At 40.9% G+C, this 22,039-nt stretch overlaps 1 protein-coding gene across 2 annotated transcripts in view; it reads left to right on the forward strand.

Annotated features, from left to right (window-relative positions):
* The window catches only part of LOC126209774 (protein sprint), a 308,754-nt gene that overhangs the window by 217,356 nt on the left and 69,359 nt on the right, over positions 1-22,039 (forward strand). For both annotated transcript variants that reach the window (XM_049938899.1, XM_049938900.1), the window contains 5 exons: positions 4,173-4,357; positions 10,248-10,339; positions 13,965-14,198; positions 15,794-15,973; positions 18,875-18,979. In XM_049938899.1, coding sequence (XP_049794856.1) covers positions 4,173-4,357; positions 10,248-10,339; positions 13,965-14,198; positions 15,794-15,973; positions 18,875-18,979 — 796 coding nt within the window. The remainder of the gene's footprint in view (positions 1-4,172; positions 4,358-10,247; positions 10,340-13,964; positions 14,199-15,793; positions 15,974-18,874; positions 18,980-22,039) is intronic.

Raw genomic sequence — 22,039 nt, forward strand, 5'->3', positions numbered from 1 at the left:
TTGCAATTTCTTTTGATCTTCTGGCGATTTTACTTGACGATAAACGACAGCATCATCTGGAACCAACCTAAGACGATTGTTCAGATTGTCTCCCAAATCATTTACCTGGATAAGGAACAGCAGAGGGCTTATAACACTACCTTGGGGAACGCCAGAAATCACTTCTGTTTTACTCGTAGACTTTCCGTCAATTACTACGATCTGTGACCTCTCTGACAGGAAATCACGAATCCAGTCACATAACTGGGACGATATTCCATAAGACCGCAATTTCACCACAGGCTGCTTGTGTGGTACAGTGTCAAAAGCCTTCCGGAAATCTAGAAATTCGGAATCAATTTTAAATCCCTTGTCAATAGCACTCAACACTTAGTGTGTGTAAAGAGAGAGTTTTTCACAAAAGCGATGTTTAACATCGAAATATTCCACAATGCATTTCAAATTTTTCGATTGAATATTCAGCCACAAGAGAGGTCAGATATCTGAAAGTGAAATATTATTTAGGCTTTACAATAGCAGAACAGTGCTGACGCCTAAGCTGCATAGAAATAAGAGCACAGGTCACTCAACCAATTTTCATTAAACAAAATATTAAGTGAAAAATGAGCTCTAATGAAGGAGAAACGGTTCTAGGCGCTACAGTCCGGAACCGCGCGACCGCTACGGTCGCAGGTTCGAATCTTACCTCGGGCATGGATTTGTGTGATGTCCGTAGGTTGGTTAGGTTTAAGTAGCTCTAAGTTCTAGGGGACTGATGACCTCAGATGTTAAGTCCCATAGTGCTCAGAGCCATTTGAACCATTTTGAAGGAGAAAAAAATAAGTTGTTTATAACGTTATTAATTACTTAATAACATAATTTTAAACAGGCCATGTTTACTTCTTTATAAATACTGTTTGGTGTGTAAGTATATATTTTCGATAGCAAAAAGAAAGTCGATGTTTTGAAAGGTTCCGCTTCGCAGCACTTCACAACACATAATTGATCAAGAACGTGCCTTACGAAGTTTGCCTTGGCCATTAATAAACTTTATCGTTATTAGTTCCTCAATTCCGATATCATACTCTGACTTTTTGTGTAACGGATTGTAACTCATAATAACCTCACTTTCACCTTTCGGTCTGGGCTAAATGAATTGACGTGAAAGCCAGTGTGAATTAGCCTTTTATGTATTCCTCCCACTCCAAGGTCCGTAGTATTTTGTTCCAAGTTCTGGAAGCTTGTCACTAGGTGACAGTACCAGGCGGAAGAAAAAGTGTAAGTTGATAGATCACGTAATATTTTTGTCAGATTTGAGATTTAAACCAGGGGAGGCCAATCCGCGGGCCGCATGCAGCTCAAAGCTAGTATCAGCGCGGCCCAAGTGAATATGTGTCACAAGATCGCTAAAAAATAAAAATAAAAATAAACTGTAAAATTCCGATTACGTACAGTTATGATAAACAGAGTACTTTCAATTGAAACTCCCGCTACACGATGATGTCTCGTCGGTCCATTCATTTTTTTTTTTTCTCCGCTGTTGTTAGTGCTAATGTTATATGCGGCCCAAAGTACTCGTTCTCTTCAAATGCGGCCCGGGTAAACTAAGAGGTCGGTCACCCCTGATTTAATACAGATCGATGGTATTTATGGCCGGTATCGAATTTCTTTGACATAGATCTTTGACGTGGTGCTTAAAAGGGGTGTTACTCTGTCGTCATATTTTTTCGTCAAATTTCAAGATGGCGAACAACAACTTGTCGCTATGCGCTGCAGTTGCTAGTGCCACAATTGCATAGTGTGTGTGTTTCCAAGAAAAGCGGTGGAAAAAAGGAAACATATTTGGATGAAGCCATAGGTATGACGTCGAGGTAATAAAAACATTCTGCAAAAAATTATCAATATACCGTAATATTACACGCAACTGAGGACAGGACTACAAAAGTTGAAGAAGTCATATTCAGCAAAACTTGTTACGAGAGCGCAAGTGGAGGACGTCAAGTCTTATATATAAATTACTTACGATTGGATGAGAATGTATTTCAGTATTTGCTCAGTAAAGTGGCTTTCATATTACAAAACGGAATACTCTGTTGAGAAATGCTATTTGCAAAAGACAGGCGAACTGTGATTTTTTGATACAGGAGTGAGCTACTCTAGTTTACAACGCAGCACTCGAATATCACATTGCACATTAATCAAAATAATTCCAGAAACGTGTGAAGCGATTTATAAAACACTGAAGAGAGAATGTGTGAAGGTAAATAAATGCTTCGTATAGTATGCGGGCAATAAGAACTATTTTCATTTTGGAATAATTTAATTAATGGGATTAGTGTTCCAATAACTACAACATTAATAAGAACTACGAAAACAGATGAAGCGCTTTTTAACTTGGGGCATCCAGAGTTCAAAAACAGACAGAAGTAGAGTGGAGACCTAAGAAAGAGTTTTTTTGTTTTTGTTTTAGAGTGTGACCACATCGTCTGTTCGGCTTGCTGAAAGGCTGCCCGGATGTTTCCAGACGTAGAAGTGGTTGGTTGTAGCGGTGGTTGTGGACAAGAAGTCACTTGCAGCATATTCCCCCTGCCCATCAACACATAATTAATAGCATGCGATGTGACACTTGCTCACCCCCACCCTTGTCAAAAATGGTTCAAATGGCTCTGAGCACTATTGGACTTGACTTCTGGGGTCATCAGTCCCCTAGAACTTAGAACTACTTAAACCTAACTAACCTAAGGACATCACACACATCCATGCCCGAGGCAGGATTCGAACCATAGCGGTCGCCAGACTGTAGCGCCTAGAACCGCTCGACCACTCCGGCCGGCCCCATCCTAGTCGAAGCAAGTTTATTAAAAATAGAGAGAGTCAAAGAAGCACACCAACTTTGAAGCCATATTTACAAACGCACTAAAGAGACGTCAAATAACTGTAGCGATGCCAGCGCTCGAAGCGGTTACATTTTACATTGAGGTGAACAGAAGACGAACGACTTTTATGATCAAATCTACGGCGAGGCCCAAGAATTGAACACATTTATTTGGCGACAGGCGAGAGTTGACAAAGTTCCCTATTACACCATTAAATTTGTTTGACATAAATATTCGATATATCACCTTTGACAAAAAAAATATGATAGTGTAATACCGGCCTAAAGACTACTTTCAATTTGAAACTCCCGCCACACGATGATATTCTCTCGTCGATCCAGTCCTTTATTGTTCACCGCTGTTATTGCTAGTACTAAGTATGTTAAGTGAGACCCAAAAATACAAATCCTCTTCTTATGTGGCCCGTGTAAGGCCGGTATTACACTATCAAATTTCTTTGTCAAAAATCTTTGATGGTGTAATAGGGAACTTTGTCAAATGTCGTCCAATATTTGATCAAATCTAGGGCCTCGCTGTAGATTTGATCAAAGAAGTCGCTTGTCTTCTGTTCACTGCAATGTGACATGTTACCACATGGAGCGCTAGCATCGCTGCAGTGTTCTGTCGTCGTTAGTGTTTTTGTAATCATTGCCGGCAAATACAATTGGTGTGTGCCGACAACTACAGAATTAATAGAGATGTATGAAGCTGATGAGGCGCTTTACAGCGTGAGGCACCCTGAATACAAAAATAAGTGAAGAAGATTGGAGACCTGACCTACAGTGAGCCTGTCTTCTGCAGATGTAGCAGTTCTTAAGTGAATATTGTGCTTTGTGATATGAGGATACAGTTCACTGAGCACATACAGAAATGTATGCTCATCCATTCTTAAGTAATTGATATACGACTTGACGTCCTCCACTATAAGCTCATGTAACAAGTTTTGTTGAACGCTTTTATCGTGTCCTCGTAAAACCCACGGCTTCACCCAGGTATGTTTCCATTTTTCCCCCGCTTCTCTTCCGCATGTGCGCACAGTGCAATTGTGGTACATAAAACTGCTGCAGTTAATAACAAGTTGTTGTTGTCAGCCATCTTGAACTTTGACGAAAAGTATGATGACAGTGTAATACCCCTTCTAGCGCTACGTCAAAGATCTTTCTCAAACATATTTGACGGAATATTTGATCACATCTTTGACAAAGAAATTTGATAGTGTAATTCCGGCGTAAGCTAAAGGGCCGGTCTCCTCTGACTTAGACAGAACAGATCGATTATTCGGCCGCCAGACAGCTTGTGCCTGCTCTCTGCCTTCAGAACTTCGTGGTGCGGCAGTCGAGCCAGCCTGACACGATGGCGATCTCCGTGCGGCTGCCGGCGGGCAAGGGTCCTTACATCGAGCACTACCTGGTGCAGGCGCACGGCGGCCGCCTCGGGCTCGAGAGCTCCGACAACCGCTTTGACAACATCCCGTCGCTCGTCGCACACTACTCACAGTGCTGGTAAGTGCAAACTCTGCTTGTCTAGAGTGTACCCGTGTGATAACTAGGCACAAGTTCAACAACAGTGGACGGCAAATTCGTTTGCCGTAGCCCTTTGTTTTGCAAGGTCATCTCACTGTTGTGTAAACACGAACATTTCACAATGCCGTAACGAGTTCCGACCAGCCAGTGGTCGTGTCAGTACCACCGATCGGACACCGGCGGACAAAGTCGGAGTCTGTTCATTCGTGTCTATCCACAGTGCTTCAGCATACCGGTATATTTTCATGACTTCCTGTTGTTCGCTACACTTCTTGGAAACAGGCTTCATGAGAATTTGAATTTTTCAAACACTGCAGAATTTAAAACACTTTCTAAACTAAACACAGCAAAATATGCAGTTCATTTTTATTGTATGTATTGCTAAAATAACAATACGCAGTTACCTCCCTGCTCACTCACAGATTATGGTCAGGGAGATAGTATTTCAAATTCGCAACATAACTGTTTGCAAAAACACATTTCGGTTATGACAAATTGTGTTCGCAACCAGACTTCATTACTCATCATTCCAGCCTTAGAGAAATTATTCCACCCCATGATTCCATCAATGGAGAAATTTTCCAAATTTTTATTTTAAAAATCAAGAAGTAATTATCTTATGAATTCTTCTGGGGTCCTTAATCAAATTTTAATATCTTTCAGCCTGCATGCATTTCATGCAAATCCTCCTACAATTCTTCAAACAAATCGGAACACCACACTGTTGACACGGATTTCTTCTTTTCCACTTCAAACAAGGACTGCAAAAGGCTGATGTTGACCGTTATTCAAAACATTATTTCTGTATTTGAGGCCAATATCTCCAAAACAGCACGTTTTCTCCGAGACTTATCGGAATCTGTTGCAGTCCAGGCAGCTGCAAGGTAATGTTGAGTTGCCTTGTTCTTACGTTAGTTAGCGCGCCTTCTGTTTTGTCCATCGAAATCAAACCGAGCGAGCACATCCTGATTTAGGTTTTCCGTGATTTCCCTAAATCACTTCAGGCAAATGCCGGGATGATTCCTTTGAAAGGGCACGGCCTATTTCCTTCCCAATCCTTCCCTAATCAGATGGGACCGACGACTCGCTATCAACCAACCATCGAAATCATCTTTTTGTTTGTACCATTGTCATCACCTGTCGTGTTGTCATCACTTTCAGTTTCCTGTTCCGAATTGGTATCGTGATCACTAAATCATTATCACTGTCATCAAAGCTGTCATCTGAGAATTCACTGAGGCAGTCGTTAAGTCACGTCCGTCTCGCATAGAAAACGTTGCATAGAAGGGCTAGCTTTCCTTATCACGGAGCAACGGTAACGTTCAACAAAAACACGACTTGCAAACACTATGGTACATATTGTTGGATGTAAGGTCCGCCAGTTATGCGAAACCTCGCTTTTTTCCAAATTCTCAAACGTGTTTCGGCACCACTGTGCTATCAACAGTGGGTTTCAGTTTTATTTAATTGTAATGTGCACATTTTTACTAAATGGTTACAAAGTTATGTGGATATTTAGTTCAAACAATAATTCGTTTCATTTTGTTAATACCTTTACACTTGGTGTGCATGATCTTTCAGGACCATTTGTGCATTATTTATTACAGGTGGCTTGTCATCTGCAGCTGAACGATGTTGATGAGAAATTTTGTTAGGAGTTAACCTATCATTTTATGCTCTAAACGTAATTTAGTTTGTCGCCATATTTCGCGCGTATGTTGGTTTTTACTAAAGTTTTCGTGTGGCAAGCCCTTTCATTCTAAGCATCATGTTAAGATGTTGTGAAGCACACTTAAATATAACACGTATTTTCACAAATAAGGTCGCAAAAGCACATTGTACTTCACCAAAACAGTGTAATTGTGGTTGTGTGTCCCAGCCCAGTCGGTGTTCATTTGTTCACCAGTGAGTTCGGCTCCAAATTTTCATTACATCACTCTGTTGCTGCGTACAAGTGTTATCATGCAAAAATGACACACTAGAAGCATTAAAGAGCGCAGTTGCATCAAATCCCTGCCAACAATATATGTGATTATTAATTAGCTCGTAGGTAACTGCCTCATTGTGGGGTTGTGCTGCTAGCTCGGGCCGGCCGGTGTGGCCGTGCGGTCTAGGCGCTTCAGCCTGGAACCGCGTAACCGCTCCGGTTGCAGGTTCGAATCCTGCCTCGGGCATGGATGTGTGTGATGACTTTAGGTTAGTTAGGTTTAAGTAGTTCTATTAAGTTCTAGGGGACTGATGACCACAGATGTTAAGTCCCATAGTGCTCAGAGCCATTTGAACCATTTTTTGCTAGCTCGGAATCTGGGTCATTTTCTTGCCCTGATTGTATATATAATTACTGCTGCTCATTTTGACTCGTAGCGTATCACTATGATAGCTGAATCAATAATGAAAGAATGGGTACTGTCTCGCTATTATAAAACAACAATGGAATGGCGCAAGACAATGTTATTTATGATTGGCGCACTGTACACATGGGACGCCCGCCGGAGGGTTAACAAGAAACTTATTAAACATACTAATGGTTCAGAGACGAAAATCTCTTTTAGCACTGTCTCCAAAAACATATTTTTTTGAGTTTATGTAATCGTAATGTCTTGAACAATATCTGCTTAAATTATTACTAAAAGGAAACTTCAGTATGGTTAAATACTGCAGATATTTGAAATAGTTAACATAAAAAGTTCCCGAGAAAAATTATTCACCACTTCTTTTGGAAACTTCTTCATACTTCGAATGTACAACAGTTTTCTTTCTCAATTTGCCGCTGTTGTATCTCTTAGAATTTTGTTGCCATTTTCTGCTGTTGACGACTGATTATCACATCTACCTTTGCTTGCATGAGCTTCCTTTGTGCCGAAGTTCTGCTTGATTTTCCGTTGGGTAATACTTCCCTCTTTGTTGAGACCATTATTGCTGTGCATACGCATAAATTTGATTGTAGGTGTACGACATTACCACAAAACTGTTATTTATTGAGTAAGGCATTTGTTGTGCTTAGTCACATCTACTATTGGGCAAAAGGGGGGGGGGGAAGGAGGAGACTGCATGACCACCTTAATTATTCTTACATTTTTGGATTAAGTATAACTAAAAAATTTGGTGGAGATAAAGTATGTATGGCTAGTGTACACACATCACCGTGTAGAGTGCCTGTGAGCCACTCCCCTTCACCCTATCTCTCCTCCCTCTTGAAAATTGGGCACAGTGTTGTGGAACGCTCATGTGATTGTATTGTAAAAATATATGGAAAACAAAAGATTTTTAGCAACCAGTCACTTAATCTCTGTGGAAAGACTGCAGTTTTCTCCCATTATGTGGGCATCAGTGATTATTTCTGTTGCAATAATTTCATCAAATACTTGTTATGTGCTGAAAATTATGACAGGTGGCCCATCAGGATTGGTCACAGCTATTCTGTTTTGGTAACAAAGGACCAGGAAAAGCTATTTCAGTCACAGAGATTATGTTGTTTACAAAACTAGATCCCAGCAATGGCAGGGAGTATTCTGCTGATGGAAGGGTAGGGAGCAAGTTAATGTCAAATTTGAAAAGATGGAAGAGATGTCTAAGACTGAGTAAAATAACATAAGGAAGGTATATGAATCAAGGTACACTATAGATATATAATAAGCCATGGCTGCAAAATACTAACACACATTCTTTACAGACGAATGGAAAAACGGGTAGAAGGCGACCTTGAGGAAGATCAGTTTGGACTCCGTAGAAATATTGGAACACGTGAGGCAATACTGACCCTATGACTTATCTTAGAAGAAATATTAAGGAAAGACAAACCTACGTTTCTAGCATTTGTAGACTTAGAGAAAGCTTTTCACAATGTTGACTAGAATACTCTCTTTCAAATTCTGAATGTGACAGTGGTAAAATACAGGGAACAAAAGACTATTTACAATTTGTACAGAAATCAGTTTGCAGTTATAAGACTCGAGGGACATGAAAGGGAAGCAGTGGTTGGGAAGGGAGTGAGACAGGGTTGTAGCCTCTCCCCGATGTTATTCAATCTGTATATTGAGCAAGCAGTAAAGGAAACAAAAGAAAAATTCGGAGTAGGTATTGAAATCCATGGAGAAGAAATAAAAACTTTGAGGTTCACCGATGACATTGTAACTCTGTCAGAGACAGCAAAGGACTTGGAAGAGCAATCGAACAGAATTGACAGTGTCTTGAAGGGAGGATATAAGATGAACATCAACAAAAGCAAAACGAGGATAATGGAATGTAGTCAAATTAAATCGGGTGATGCTGCTGGAATTAGATCAGGAAATGAGACACTTAAAATAGTAAAGGAGCAAAATAACTTACAACGGTCGAAGTAGAGAGGATATAAAACATAGACTGGCAATGGCAAGGAAAGCGTTTCTGAAGAAGAGAAATTTGTTAACATCGAGTATAGATTTAAGTGTCAGGAAGTTTCTGAAAGTATTTGTATGGAGTGTAGCCATGTATGGAAGTGAAACGTGGACGATAAATAGTTTAGACAAGAAGAGAATAGAAGCTTTCGATATCTGGTGCTACAGAAGAGGGCTGAAGATTAGATGGGTAGATCACATAACTAATGATGAGGTATTGAATAGAATTAGAGAGAAGAGAAATTTGTGGCACAACTTGACTAGAAGAAGGGATCAGCTGGTAGGGCATATTCTGAGGCATCAAGGGATCACCAATTTAGTATTGGAGGGCAGCATGGAGGGTAAAAATCGTAGAGGGAGACCAAGAGATGAATACACTAAACAGATTCAGAAGGATGTAGGTTGCAGTAGGTATTGTGAGATGAAGAAGCTTGCTCAGGATAGAGTAGCATGGAGAGCTGCATCAAACCAGTCTCTAGACTGAAGACCAAACCAATAGCATAGATATATAAAAGGAGGGGACTTGCAAGAAATAGAATGGAAATAAAAGTAAGTCATTGAGAAATGTGAATTATTATGTTCTTTGAGTATGGAGATTTACTGATATCAAGAACAGAACCAGATTTAATTTCACTGGAAAATAATTTGTGATTTCTTGTTGAATTTAGAGAACTTCTGTTGCAGACTAATGATTCATAGAAGTTATGTGGTTCAATACTTCAGTTTACATTTGAATGAGCAAGTAGCCAGTGGAACTGAAGTGTGTCAGCGGTATTGCTATCAGAATAATCCTCAACTTCTGTCAACCACAGTTTGACATTATGCTCCCAGTCTGAAGCAGTAAGTCTTTCAACCACATCTAACTGTGAAGACATACTTTCTATACAAGGACAGCAATGTGTATATGCATTATTTTTTACCCTCAGTCCATTCTTGTCTAGTTTGTGTAGATTGTTCCTGTTTGTAGCCCTCAATACATAATTAATTAATTAATACATTTTGGTAACATTTAATGATCCTTTGTGTGTGTGTGTGTGTGTGTGTGTGTGTGTGTGTGTGTGTGTAATAACAAGTATTAAACATTATTCCATGTGCACAACCATAGTTGTGATACATTAAAAAATGGTATCAGGAATGGATGGGCCGCAGTGATGAGTTTTTAGAAGTGGATGGGCAGTATTCGTTTTGAGCCACAAAAGACTTTTCATTTTTGATGCTTTCTTGTGTTGTAACCAGTTCACTGTTCCTTTTGATATGTATTGTGTATCACCTTTCTGCCTATATACCTTAAAGATACGGGATGAGGAACCTTGTGAATATTTTTTCCACTGTATTTTCGGCCTCTTGTCCAACAATTTATCAGTTTATCAAAGCTTCTTGAGCTTATTTTTCTGTGGGAGGTGGTCCAATCAACATTTTTGAGTCCATTTCACTGCCTGCTTTGAATTAATTTATTTATCATCTGCCGTATTCTGCATCCGTTTGTGTTTCAGTGACGAGCTCCCTGTGCAGCTGACATTACCTCGCGCTCTGAGGGAGGCACGGAACAGGCAGCAGCTTTCTTCCCTTGCATTGCTTGGGCAGGGTGAGTATGTCTGTGACCAATCTTGTCTGCGGTGTTGCTATCAGAATTATCCTCAACTTCTGTCAACCACAGTTCGACAATATGCTCCCAGTCTGAAGCAGTAAGTCTTTCAACCACATCTAACTGTGAAGACATACTTGATATACAAGGACAGCAATGTGTATATGCATTATATTTTACCCTCAGTCCATTCTTGTCTAGTTTGTGTAGATTGTTCCTGTTTGAGAAGTTTGTAGCCCTCAATACGTAATTAATTAATACATTTTGGTAACATTTAATGAAAACTTTGATACAATTTCCTTGTGTGTGTGTGTGTGTGTGTGTGTGTGTGTGTGTGTGTGTGTGTGTGTGTGTGTGTGTGTGTGTGTGTGTGTGTGTGTGTAATAACAAGTATTTAACATTATTTCATGTGCACAACCACATTTGTGATAGATTAAAAAATGGTTGGGGGGGGGGGGTGTAACAGTGGCCAGCATTCCCTTTTTATTGTTAGTCTTTTCTAACAGAACAAGACAATTATTGGAAGAGGGGGAGGAGGAGATAAAATAAAGAAGGGAAACCATCACTAATTGTGATAGACCTAAAAATGAACGGCTCCCTCTCTCACATAACTTCTCTTTTATAGTCGTACCTACTAGTGTAAAAACTGTTTGCTGGATCCATTAGTTGAACTATTCAGCACAGTTTTATACACTCCTGGAAATGGAAAAAAGAACACATTGACACCGGTGTGTCAGACCCACCATACTTGCTCCGGACACTGCGAGAGGGCTGTACAAGCAATGATCACACGCATGGCACGGCGGACACACCAGGAACCGCGGTGTTGGCCGTCGAATGGCGCTAGCTGCGCAGCATTTGTGCACCGCCGCCGTCAGTGTCAGCCAGTTTGCCGTAGCATACGGAGCTCCATCGCAGTCTTTAACACTGGTAGCATGCCGCGACAGCGTGGACGTGAACCGTATGTGCAGTTGGCGGACTTTGAGCGAGGGCGTATAGTGGGCATGCGGGAGGCCGGGTGGACGTACCGCCGAATTGCTCAACACGTGGGGCGTGAGGTCTCCACAGTACATCGATGTTGTCGCCAGTGGTCGGCGGAAGGTGCACGTGCCCGTCGACCTGGGACCGGACCGCAGCGACGCACGGATGCACGCCAAGACCGTAGGATCCTACGCAGTGCCGTAAGGGACCGCACCGCCACTTCCCAGCAAATTAGGGACACTGTTGCTCCTGGGGTATCGGCGAGGACCATTCGCAACCGTCTCCATGAAGCTGGGCTACGGTCCCGCACACCGTTAGGCCGTCTTCCGCTCACGCCCCAACATCGTGCAGCCCACCTCCAGTGGTGTCGCGACAGGCGTGAATGGAGGGACGAATGGAGACGTGTCGTCTTCAGCGATGGGAGTCGCTTCTGCCTTGGCGCCAATGATGGTCGTATGTGTGTTTGGCGCCGTGCAGGTGAGCGCCACAATCAGGACTGCATACGACCGAGGCACACAGGGCCAACACCCGGCATCATGGTGTGGGGAGCGATCTCCTACACTGGCCGTACACCACTGGTGATCGTCGAGGGGACACTGAATAGTGCACGGTACATCCAAACCGTCATCGAACCCATTGTTCTACCATTCCTAGACCGGCAAGGGAACTTGCTGTTCCAACAGGACAATGCACGTCCGCATGTATCCCGTGCCACCCAACGTGCTCTAGAAGGTGTAAGTCAACTACCCTGGCCAGCAAGATCTCCGGATCTGTCCCCCATTGAGCATGTTTGGGACTGGATGAAGCGTCGTCTCACGCGGTCTGCACGTCCAGCACGAACGCTGGTCCAACTGAGGCGCCAGGTGGAAATGGCATGGCAAGCCGTTCCACAGGACTACATCCAGCATCTCTACGATCGTCTCCATGGGAGAATAGCAGCCTGCATTGCTGCGAAAGGTGGATATACACTGTACTAGTGCCGACATTGTGCATGCTCTGTTGCCTGTGTCTATGTGCCTGTGGTTCTGTCAGTGTGATCATGTGATGTATCTGACCCCAGGAATGTGTCAATAAAGTTTCCCCTTCCTGGGACAATGAATTCACGGTGTTCTTATTTCAATTTCCAGGAGTGTACTTTAAATTTGCCAAAGGTTATGTAAACAATAAAACATTCTATTTGCCTGAATGTAAGCTGATTTTTGTCTCCCAAAATCAGCAACGGAAAATTAGTGGGCAACTTATGTGTGCAGCACCACAAACACTGCTATATTTTAATATCTTACAAACTTCGACTGTAGTGTTTGTTCATTAATTACAAATAGAATCAACACTTTCATTGAAGTTTGGAAATTAGTTGTTGTATATGATGTAACAGTGTAACTGTCTTACATTGTTGACATTTAATGTAGGTAGTGACTATTATCATGTTCAAGATTCTACTCATTTACACAAAAGGAGAAGTGTACTTTTCTCAAACTGAGGAGTTAGATTTGGTTCGCACCATTCAATGTCAACACTGGTGGTAGGGCGACAGGAGATTAACTGTCTTTGGAACTCTAAATTTCCAGCTCACAGCTATTTGTTATGTGAGCAGTATTGTAGTTAAGAAGCTTTCAGAAGACATGGATCAAGGAAAGCTGCAATTATGCAAAAGTCTCACTGTATTGTGCACAGCTTTTGTAAGTGGGTGACATAATACAGATTTTTCTCCACTATATTCCTCTTTCCTCCCCCCCCCTCCCCCCGCCCCCCTGTGAAAGGTAATGGTGTGGCTGATATTCGGATGTGGCTTATATTCAGGCCAATACAGTTATCCTAAGTTGTGTGAAATGTACCAGGTGATCAAAAAGGCAGTATGAATTTGAAAACTGAATAAATCACGGAATAATGTAGATAGAGAGGTACAAATTGACACACATGCTTGGGATGACATGGGGTTTTATTAGAACCAAAAAAATACAAATGTTCAAAAAATGTCCGACAGATGGCGCTTCATCTGGTCAGAATAGCAGTAATTAGGAAAACAAAGTAAGACAAAACAAAGATGATGTCCTTTACAGGAAATGCTCAATATGTCCACCATCATTCCTCATCAATAGCTGTAGTCGAGGAATAATGTTGTGAACAGCACTGTAAAGCATGTCCGGAGTTATGGTGAGGCATTGGCATCGGATGTTGTCTTTCAGCATCCCTAGAGATGTCGGTCGATCACGACACACTTGCGACTTCAGGTAACCCCAAAGCCAATAATTGCACCGACTGAGGTCTGGGGACCTGGGGGGGCCAAACATGACTTAAGTGGCGGCTGATCACACGATCACCACCAAACGACACGCGCAATAGATCTTTCACGCATCTAGCAATATGGGGTGGAGCGCCATCCTGCATAAACATCGTACTTTTCAGCAGGTGTTTATCAGCCAGGCTGGGTATGATGCAATTCTGTAATACAATTGTCAAGCGCAGTCACTGACGTTTTGCTGTCCATCCCCATGTCATTCCAAGCATGTGTGTCAATTTGTACCTCGCTATCTACATTATTCCATGGTTTATTAAGTTTTCAAATTTATACTGACTTTTTGATCACCCAGTACTTTTAGGTGTATGCTGAGAATCGTACTAAGTTTTCGGTTGAACATTTCAGAGTTCTGGCGGTACCCGATGGCAAACCCCCGCCCTCCTGAAGTTTCCCTGCACCAGCAGCAGCATCCTCAGCAGCAACAACAACAACAACAACAACAACAACAGATGGTGGTCGGCACACTGGAGAGTGTGCAGAGGATGCAGACCAACACCGTCGTCAGCGTCGGCACCGGCACGACCGACCAGACATCACCGAGCAGTGCAAGTGCCAGCTCCCTCAGCAGCTTCGGGAGCGGTACGTGTGTTTCTGCTGGGGACTGTGCTTCTGTAGCTTTCTGAAGTTTTGCAGTGGCCATCTGTACTCTAAGCTCAAAGTTTATGTCAGTAATACCTATCGAAAACGTTCGTAGGAAGTTGTGGGGGGTGGGTGAACAACTGATTATATAGCTGATTGTGTAATGAAGTTTTCTTTCCAATCCCAGGAGGAGTATTTTTAACTACGTGTTAGAGTGTGATAACACCACCACCACCACCACTACTACCACCACCACCACCACCACCACCACCACCACCAACAACAACAACAACAACAATAATGTAATATACACAATTCCCAACTCACAAACTCTGTCATGCCAGAAGCAAAGCGAACAAAGATATACTTAACTGTAGAAAAATAGTTTTGATCTGCTTTTTGTAAAAGACATTATTAATGTTGTAAGTGATTATGAAAATTGTTATAGTAATAATTGACATTGGTAATGTTTGCAAGCTTACAAAATATGTTTGTCAATTTTTTGGTATTATGATACTTTTCCAGTTAGGTCTTCCATACATATTTCCAGTGCTTTGTTTCTAAAAAAAGTTTGAGGGTACTCCGACACTGGATATAATGCAGCGAAAATTAGTTATAACTGTAGCACGGGATACCACCCGTCTGCTTTTAGCCGTGACGTCATCAACATTTCGAACTACAAAAAAAAAATGGTTTCTGACTCTTCAGTTGATTTAGCTCAAATGAAGCAGGCGATACTGAGAAACACCCAAACATACAAGAGAATGTGGTATCGAACACTTCAGTTGATGTCACCTCAAATGAAACACAGTTTGTTAGTTTTCTGCTCATCTCGCACCTCCAACTTAACTTACAAGTTGCAGTGAAAGACAGGACACACTGTAAAACTTCACACAACTGACAAGAACGGGACAGCAAGCGCAAACGAATAAAGAACAAAAAAACAAAAATGGCAATGAATCGTGAAGGATCGTTGTAGCGGGACTATAGAGACATCTGTCGGTAGCTCGGCGTTTGAGCATACGCGTATCCGTTTAGCACTACCGTCGCCTTCTATTAGCGGGTGAGGGCACTACACGCACGCTTGTCAAAATGGCTGCCAGCAATTCAGTTGTCGAGAACACTTAACGCAGCTTCGAAATGCTTGAAACAGTCAATGACATCGCTTTTCCCACCAAAAACTGCACTGGTATCGTTCGTATTGCAATTACCTACACGAAAAAATGAAATAAAAAATTTATGTCCGTGAAATAAATCTTTGGCAATCTTCCAAGTTCTCAACATCGTGAAAAAGTTACTCTGTTGATGAAAAAGTTTAGGGGTACGCATCCCCCAGCATTTCCCCAGAAAAACAGCACTGCATATTTCTACATAAACAAGTTACATATCCACCTGTGTGGATGTAAATGAAAGTAAAAAGTACTGTTTGCAAAATGTTATTGGTTCAGGTGGCAACTTTATTATTTATAATGTATCATTGGCCTACACTAAAAAAATAAAAAGTATTCCACTGACCAGTTCTGTTATAATGTGAATTACAAATATATGATAGCGAGTTAGACAGTATTTAATAAGAGACACGTAATCAAACTCAGGGAGCCGGCAGAACAGCAGCTGCGGAGGCACGCCGACGTCGGACGTCCTGGGACCCTGCGAGTCGAGGCCCGTCGTGCTTGAGCTGGCGCCGCTGTCGCCCTCCCCCTCCAGTGTGGGTGACGGCCAGCCACACCACACTCTCTCCACCTTCAAGGGGGCATCGGTGTCCACTGACAGTGGTGCGTACCAGTACTCCGGCAGCAACACACTGCTAACTTTATGCCTCCAGGCAGTTTGTGTGTGTCAGAAGTGGTGAAAAAGTATCATTCTGATATGAATGCTTTATCACCATGTAATGTCGAGTAGCCAGTGCGATGTAAGATGTCGTTGTTTTGACAACATATGGATCAGTGTTTTCGTTGACAGAGCAATAGAAACCTTATGTCACTGCTTTGTGGTGCATAAGTTTGTAGCATTTTTCCGCAAGTTTGATAAACACAACAGATAATTTAGTCATCATATTCTCTTTCACTATTTACAACAGCCTACCAAAGCTGAAGTAACTTTTATATTCGGCAACTATAGAAATCACGTGGTTTTAAGGCGAAGAACTCATCGAGCTGCGTTTGGAAAGGAAATTACTTGAAGGTTGTTTGATAGAGAGCAGAAAGGTGACAGTCTGAGGGTAGAAGGTGAGGTGATAAGGTGAGTGCAGAGTGACTTCCAGAACCAACTCCTCTATAGTGTTTTTTGTCAGTCTAGCAGAATGTGGGTGGGTGTTATCGTGGAGTAGCATGACTTCATGCAGTCTTCCTGGTCATTATTCGTGGACTGCATCTGCAAGACATCTCAGTTGTTGACAGTAAATGTCAGAAGTGTTGGTTGCACCTCAGGGAAGCAATTCATAGTACACCACACATTTGCCATTCCACCAGATGCATAACATAATCTTTTGTGGATGCATGCAGGTTTTGGTTCGTGGGGTTGCTGCTTCGTTTGGGCCCGGTGATTCCTTTCTTTTCATTATGTTATCATAAAGACACCATTTTTAATCATCAGTAACGATACAAGATAGGAATAGTCAGTGTTGTTCACAGCAGTTGATGGTGGGCAAGCAGAGGTGCACATACGGCCACCCACCTGCTGATTTCTATGATTTTGGCTTAGAGCTTGGGTTACCAGTACACCCGATTCTTGACCGTTCCCCATTGCGTGCAAATGTCGCATGGTGGTGTCGTGATCACAGTTCATTATGTTTGCCAGTTCTCAAGTTCACAGACATGAAGCATTGTGCATTAATGTATTTAAATGATTTTCATGAGGCCCTGAAAGTCTCGGAGAGTGTGGGGCGTATGTCAAAAGGATCCTTCTTAAAATGAGAGAACCATTTTTTTCCGTGCTGTGACCATTGGCATTATCCTCATACACAGCACAAATGTTTCTGGCCACTTCGGCTGCTGTCGCCTCTCCATTGAACTCGAACAGAAGAATATGTCAGAAATGTTCAGATTTCTCCATTCAACACTCCATTTTCTAGCATCCTCATATATATATATATATATATATATATATATATATATATATATATATATATATCTCCAGATGACAAATGGCAATATATAAACTCAAATAGCAACAGTGAACTACAAATAAAAATGACAGTCGATAAATAAACCCATATCAACCGGAATACCAACATGCAAAACAAAAAGGCTATGAACTTAAGCTCCAACATAGTAGACAGTCTGATAATGACCACTAGCTGGTCAAAATTGGTAACTGCATTTTGAAATGTGTTTGTGTGTGTTGTCACAAAAAATAAGACAAGTTTTTAAAGCTGAGTGGAATTGTTAGAATGTGTGGTGATATTTTTAGCAAACAAAAGTTGAAATAGCAGGATGTTTTAATCAGCAGTAATTGTATCTTACCTATTACATATAAGTGAGATTTCTGAGAGGCTTATAATGTTTAATAGCTTTCACAGGTGTAAATTAGCATTCATTGATTCATTCATTCATTGTGTTCTGTAGATTCTTTCAAGAAGGGGAGCCACCAGGAACATGGAAAAAGTCAAAGTATACATTAACAAGAGACAAAGAAATCATAGAAACTTATTCTGTATACCGTCTTATCAGTAAATTATCACAACAACTCTCAATGCTATACACACACATGCTGTCTAAGCTTAAGTGAGTAAGTTAGTAAGAGAACTGCAACTTTAAAAAAAATCTGATGTCTTCTCAGATATACAAGAGAGCTGCTGTTCGCCTACTATTAGTAACTTAATGTGTACTTCATTACACTGTGTCTTTTTTTTCTGAGGGAAATATGTGTGTACAAATTTAAAGTATTTTTTTTCCCAAGGAAATACAAATATACAAATTTAAATGCTATGTCCTAATTACAATACATTACTTCTTGTCGTACTTAACTCCACTCTGAACATTACACATGGAGGAAAGAGCTACAGTTTTAATTTTTTGTCTTTGAGTACGGAGAATTTACTAGGGCACTGGGCTCACCATCCAAACCCTCTTAGTGCTGCTGTGATTAAAGGCTGTACTTATAGTTGGACTAATAGCCCAGTCACGAGCTTGTGCCACAGATTTTACTTTGTTGTGGCTGTGCATATCACAGTTCAGCTAAAACTGATTTTTATTATCTGCAACAAGTACCATAAAGAATAAATGTGTTTTAAATTTAATGTAACAATTCAGAGACCTTTAAATTTACTTTTGATGCACTGCCCTAGAAGACAATTCCAGTAGAAAGCAGGGAGTGAACATGTACAAAATAGGCAGGTCAGTACAGTGAGAGATGCTTCTAAGTATGTTAGACATTAGACTGACCGTCTTAATTACTTTTTTTAAATGGGGATATCGAAAAAACCCCATTGAATAATAAAATAACCGTAAAGAATAAGAAACAGTTTTTTAATGTTTGAGGTGCTTCCAGTATAAATTATTATCCAGCTGTACTCCAAGGAATTTTACACTACGGTTTTCATTGAGTGTGTGACCAATAATGTTTACATCAGGTGGAAACAGATTGATCTTACTCTCTGGGACCAGAAAGAGTTGCCGACACGGTCTTCTTTTTATTGTGTACGTTACAGGTTCCCTCTTCTTATTTGATTGCAGGCAGCCCCACGAGTACTAGCCCTCCGGTAGCCACAGCCCCGCCACCCCGAACGACCAGGCCCACCCCACCAAACACCCTGAATCTCGTCTGTGCTGCAGCTCCAGGTCAGTTTTAGACAGCTTTTTTTAATGGCGCTTGCCTGGCATCACCCGTCTTGATATTCTATATATTTAGCAATGACTCTCATCTCATAATTATATAAAAGATATGAATAATTATGAATAATTATGAAACCACTATCCAAGCCTTTAAAAAATAAATGTTGACATCCTTACTTGCAGTGTCATACAGTGTTGAAATCTACAGGATGTCCATAATTAAAGTTCCAGTTTCTAAACACTGTAGAAAGAGAACCACAGCTTAGAATGTCGTCAAATTTGAATGTTCAAATTTCAGCCTATTACTGATGCAGGGGGAAATGACGAACAAAAATTAATGAAAATTCTTGCAATAGAGGACACTGCAAGTGTCATAAAATATGCCGTCCACCATTTTCTGCCACAAATTGAAATCGAGAAACGGCGTGTTCCACAACAGATTGGAATGCCTCAGGAGTCACGTTCAGAATGCATTGTGGAACGTGTGCCATAAATTCAGCACGGAATGCAACTTTTGGATAACCCCACAACCAGAAGTCACACAGATCAGATCAGGTGATCTGGACGGCCAGACTGTAGGAAAATGATGGCTGATAATTGTAGCATTTCTGTAATGCCTGTGCAGCAGCTGCTTCACTGGCTGTGCAATGTGTAGAGGAGATCCTGCACACACATCCACACGGATGAAGCATCGGAATGACGTCGGTGCGCAAAAGACATTTGTAGCGCTTACCAGTGACGGTACTGATAACAGGATCCACAGGCCTCATCGGCTCGAAAAAACGTGGCCGTATGATAAACATTGGAGTCAACCTGTGCCACACAGTGACCTCTGCAGAGTCAAGTGGTACTGGTTGATGTACTTGCAGATTGTCCATTGCTCATATTCTGCAGTTTTGCGTATTGACATGTCCTCTGAGAGGAAAATGGTCGTCATCTGTCCACAGAATGTTCTGTGCCCATTCATTGACACCTTCTGTGGAAGCAAAAAAATTCCAGCCACTGGTTCAGTCACTGATCTCGTAAAAGACCTTTATCAGCAGCGTGTGATCTTTCGTGGATACAACATATTGGGTGTCTCGGATGTAAATTGAGGAACAGTCGTGGGCAAGGCATCTGTCGGTGTGAATAGTCTGACAGATACAGCGCCATCTATTGGTCAAATTTTTGTTAAATGCTGTTTTGTTCCGTGACGTTTCCCCCATAAACGATAGGAAATTTGATGATATTCGAAGCAGTGGCTCCAATTCTCCAGCATTTTTAAACTGGAACTTCAATTACGGAAGCTGTGTAAATGACAGAATCAAAATTTCTGTGCCTTCCATTTTACTCTTTAAATTAATATTTTGACTACCAGAAGAGACAATCCAAAAGTTACACATGGTGCAAACAAAGAAATTAACTGAAATTCGAATCTTAGACAGTATGTGCATTTTAATAAAGATAATCAAAATTTGTAAAAAGAAATGTACTGCAGAAGTTGCAGGTCTGTTATTCTGTATTTAGTTATGTCAACAAGTGTATTAGGTGTAAATGTAATGCAAATATACAAAACTGTACAAAGGCGGTGCCCTTATGTAATGATGCATTTTGTATAACCTTGTGGTGTGTGTCCACTGCTGTGGATAACTGTTAATGGCTGCTTCTTTGGTGGATTCACTCGATCCTGAGACTTCAAGTGCATGCAGAGCACAGCACCACTGCAGTGGACTTCCTGCATTTGCAGTGTCAGGACTGATTGAAGACACCAAAGAAGTGACCATTAACAAGTGTCCTCTGCATTGGACATGGTGCATAACAGGATAAATTAATTACATCTGACTACTGAGGAATAAATACATACCAGTTTCTAATTTAGAAGGTTATTAAAAAAAGAAACTAATGGAAAAATATGTTTACTTAGATAAGCTAAGTTGCCTAGTACCAGTCCAGGAGCAAGATTGTACATACGTAGAACCATCAAATTTAATTCTTAAATTCTGTGACTCAGTGTATACTTTCAAAATTTCAATTTCTCCCATTCATCGTGGTTGCAATCACTAACTCCTCTCTTGTGCCTGTAGCGTGTGCCCTTATTCTGGGGTGTAGGTGCTTATCCTCCATTTGATTTCTTACAGTATGATATATTTAGTAGTGTTGACTATTCACTTTAGACAATATTCAAAACAACAAAGGAATTACCTCTACTAACATTTGATACATATTTTGATCTTGTTTTATTGTCTCAGTTGTCATTCACATTATTTGGTATATTCTAGTTACATAATAATGAATCAAATGAATTATTAGCCTGTGGTTTCTTGCAGCTTCATGTGGTGAGAGCATAATTCTGTATGGTAACATACCTGTAGATATAAACTTCTTTAAATTAGTCATCACATATTTAGTGTTGGCAAATAAGATTTTGACAAGTTACCTCTCAGCCGTGATTTATTCACCAGAAGCTAGAGATGTTGCAAGATGATGATGGTGATGACTTGGTGCAATGTAAATGTGGACTGTACAAATTTTATTGCTGAATAACTGTTATGACCAGCCTCAAATCACTCTGTAACTTACGGTGCTTGGGGTTCAATCAAAATGAATTTTTTCAGGGATATAAGGTTTGTGCTACTGACAGTAGTTCTGTTAATTCTTTAATTCTGTTACTTATGTGCACGTCCTTGTATTTTTAATTGACAATTTCAATGTGTAGTAGAGAAGAGTGGTGGAATGTGAGGACAAACTTATTCCAAAGTGCTTCAGTTATCTCAAATTATAAACAAGATGTGCCACCATATTTCATAGCAGGTTTTATATTAGTGAAGAAATAAGGTCATGACTTATTTGAGGAGGAATTTTGGGAAAAAGAAAGTCAGGTTATTACACAAGTGACAGAAGCAGAATTATTTTTAGTGATTTTGGCTGCATATATCCAGTGTGTCCTTCCAAGTAAACTCGTACATTGGCAAACGAAATATTGTTGTCTTGCTGCACAAACTCTGATCATTTGAAACATCCACGTACAAAAAAGTAACAGGACACATCATACACATCATCGTTTCCAAAGTGTTACAATCTCTGAAG

The sequence above is a fragment of the Schistocerca nitens genome, chromosome 10 (genome assembly GCF_023898315.1).
Source record: "Schistocerca nitens isolate TAMUIC-IGC-003100 chromosome 10, iqSchNite1.1, whole genome shotgun sequence".
Taxonomy (NCBI): domain Eukaryota; kingdom Metazoa; phylum Arthropoda; class Insecta; order Orthoptera; family Acrididae; genus Schistocerca; species Schistocerca nitens.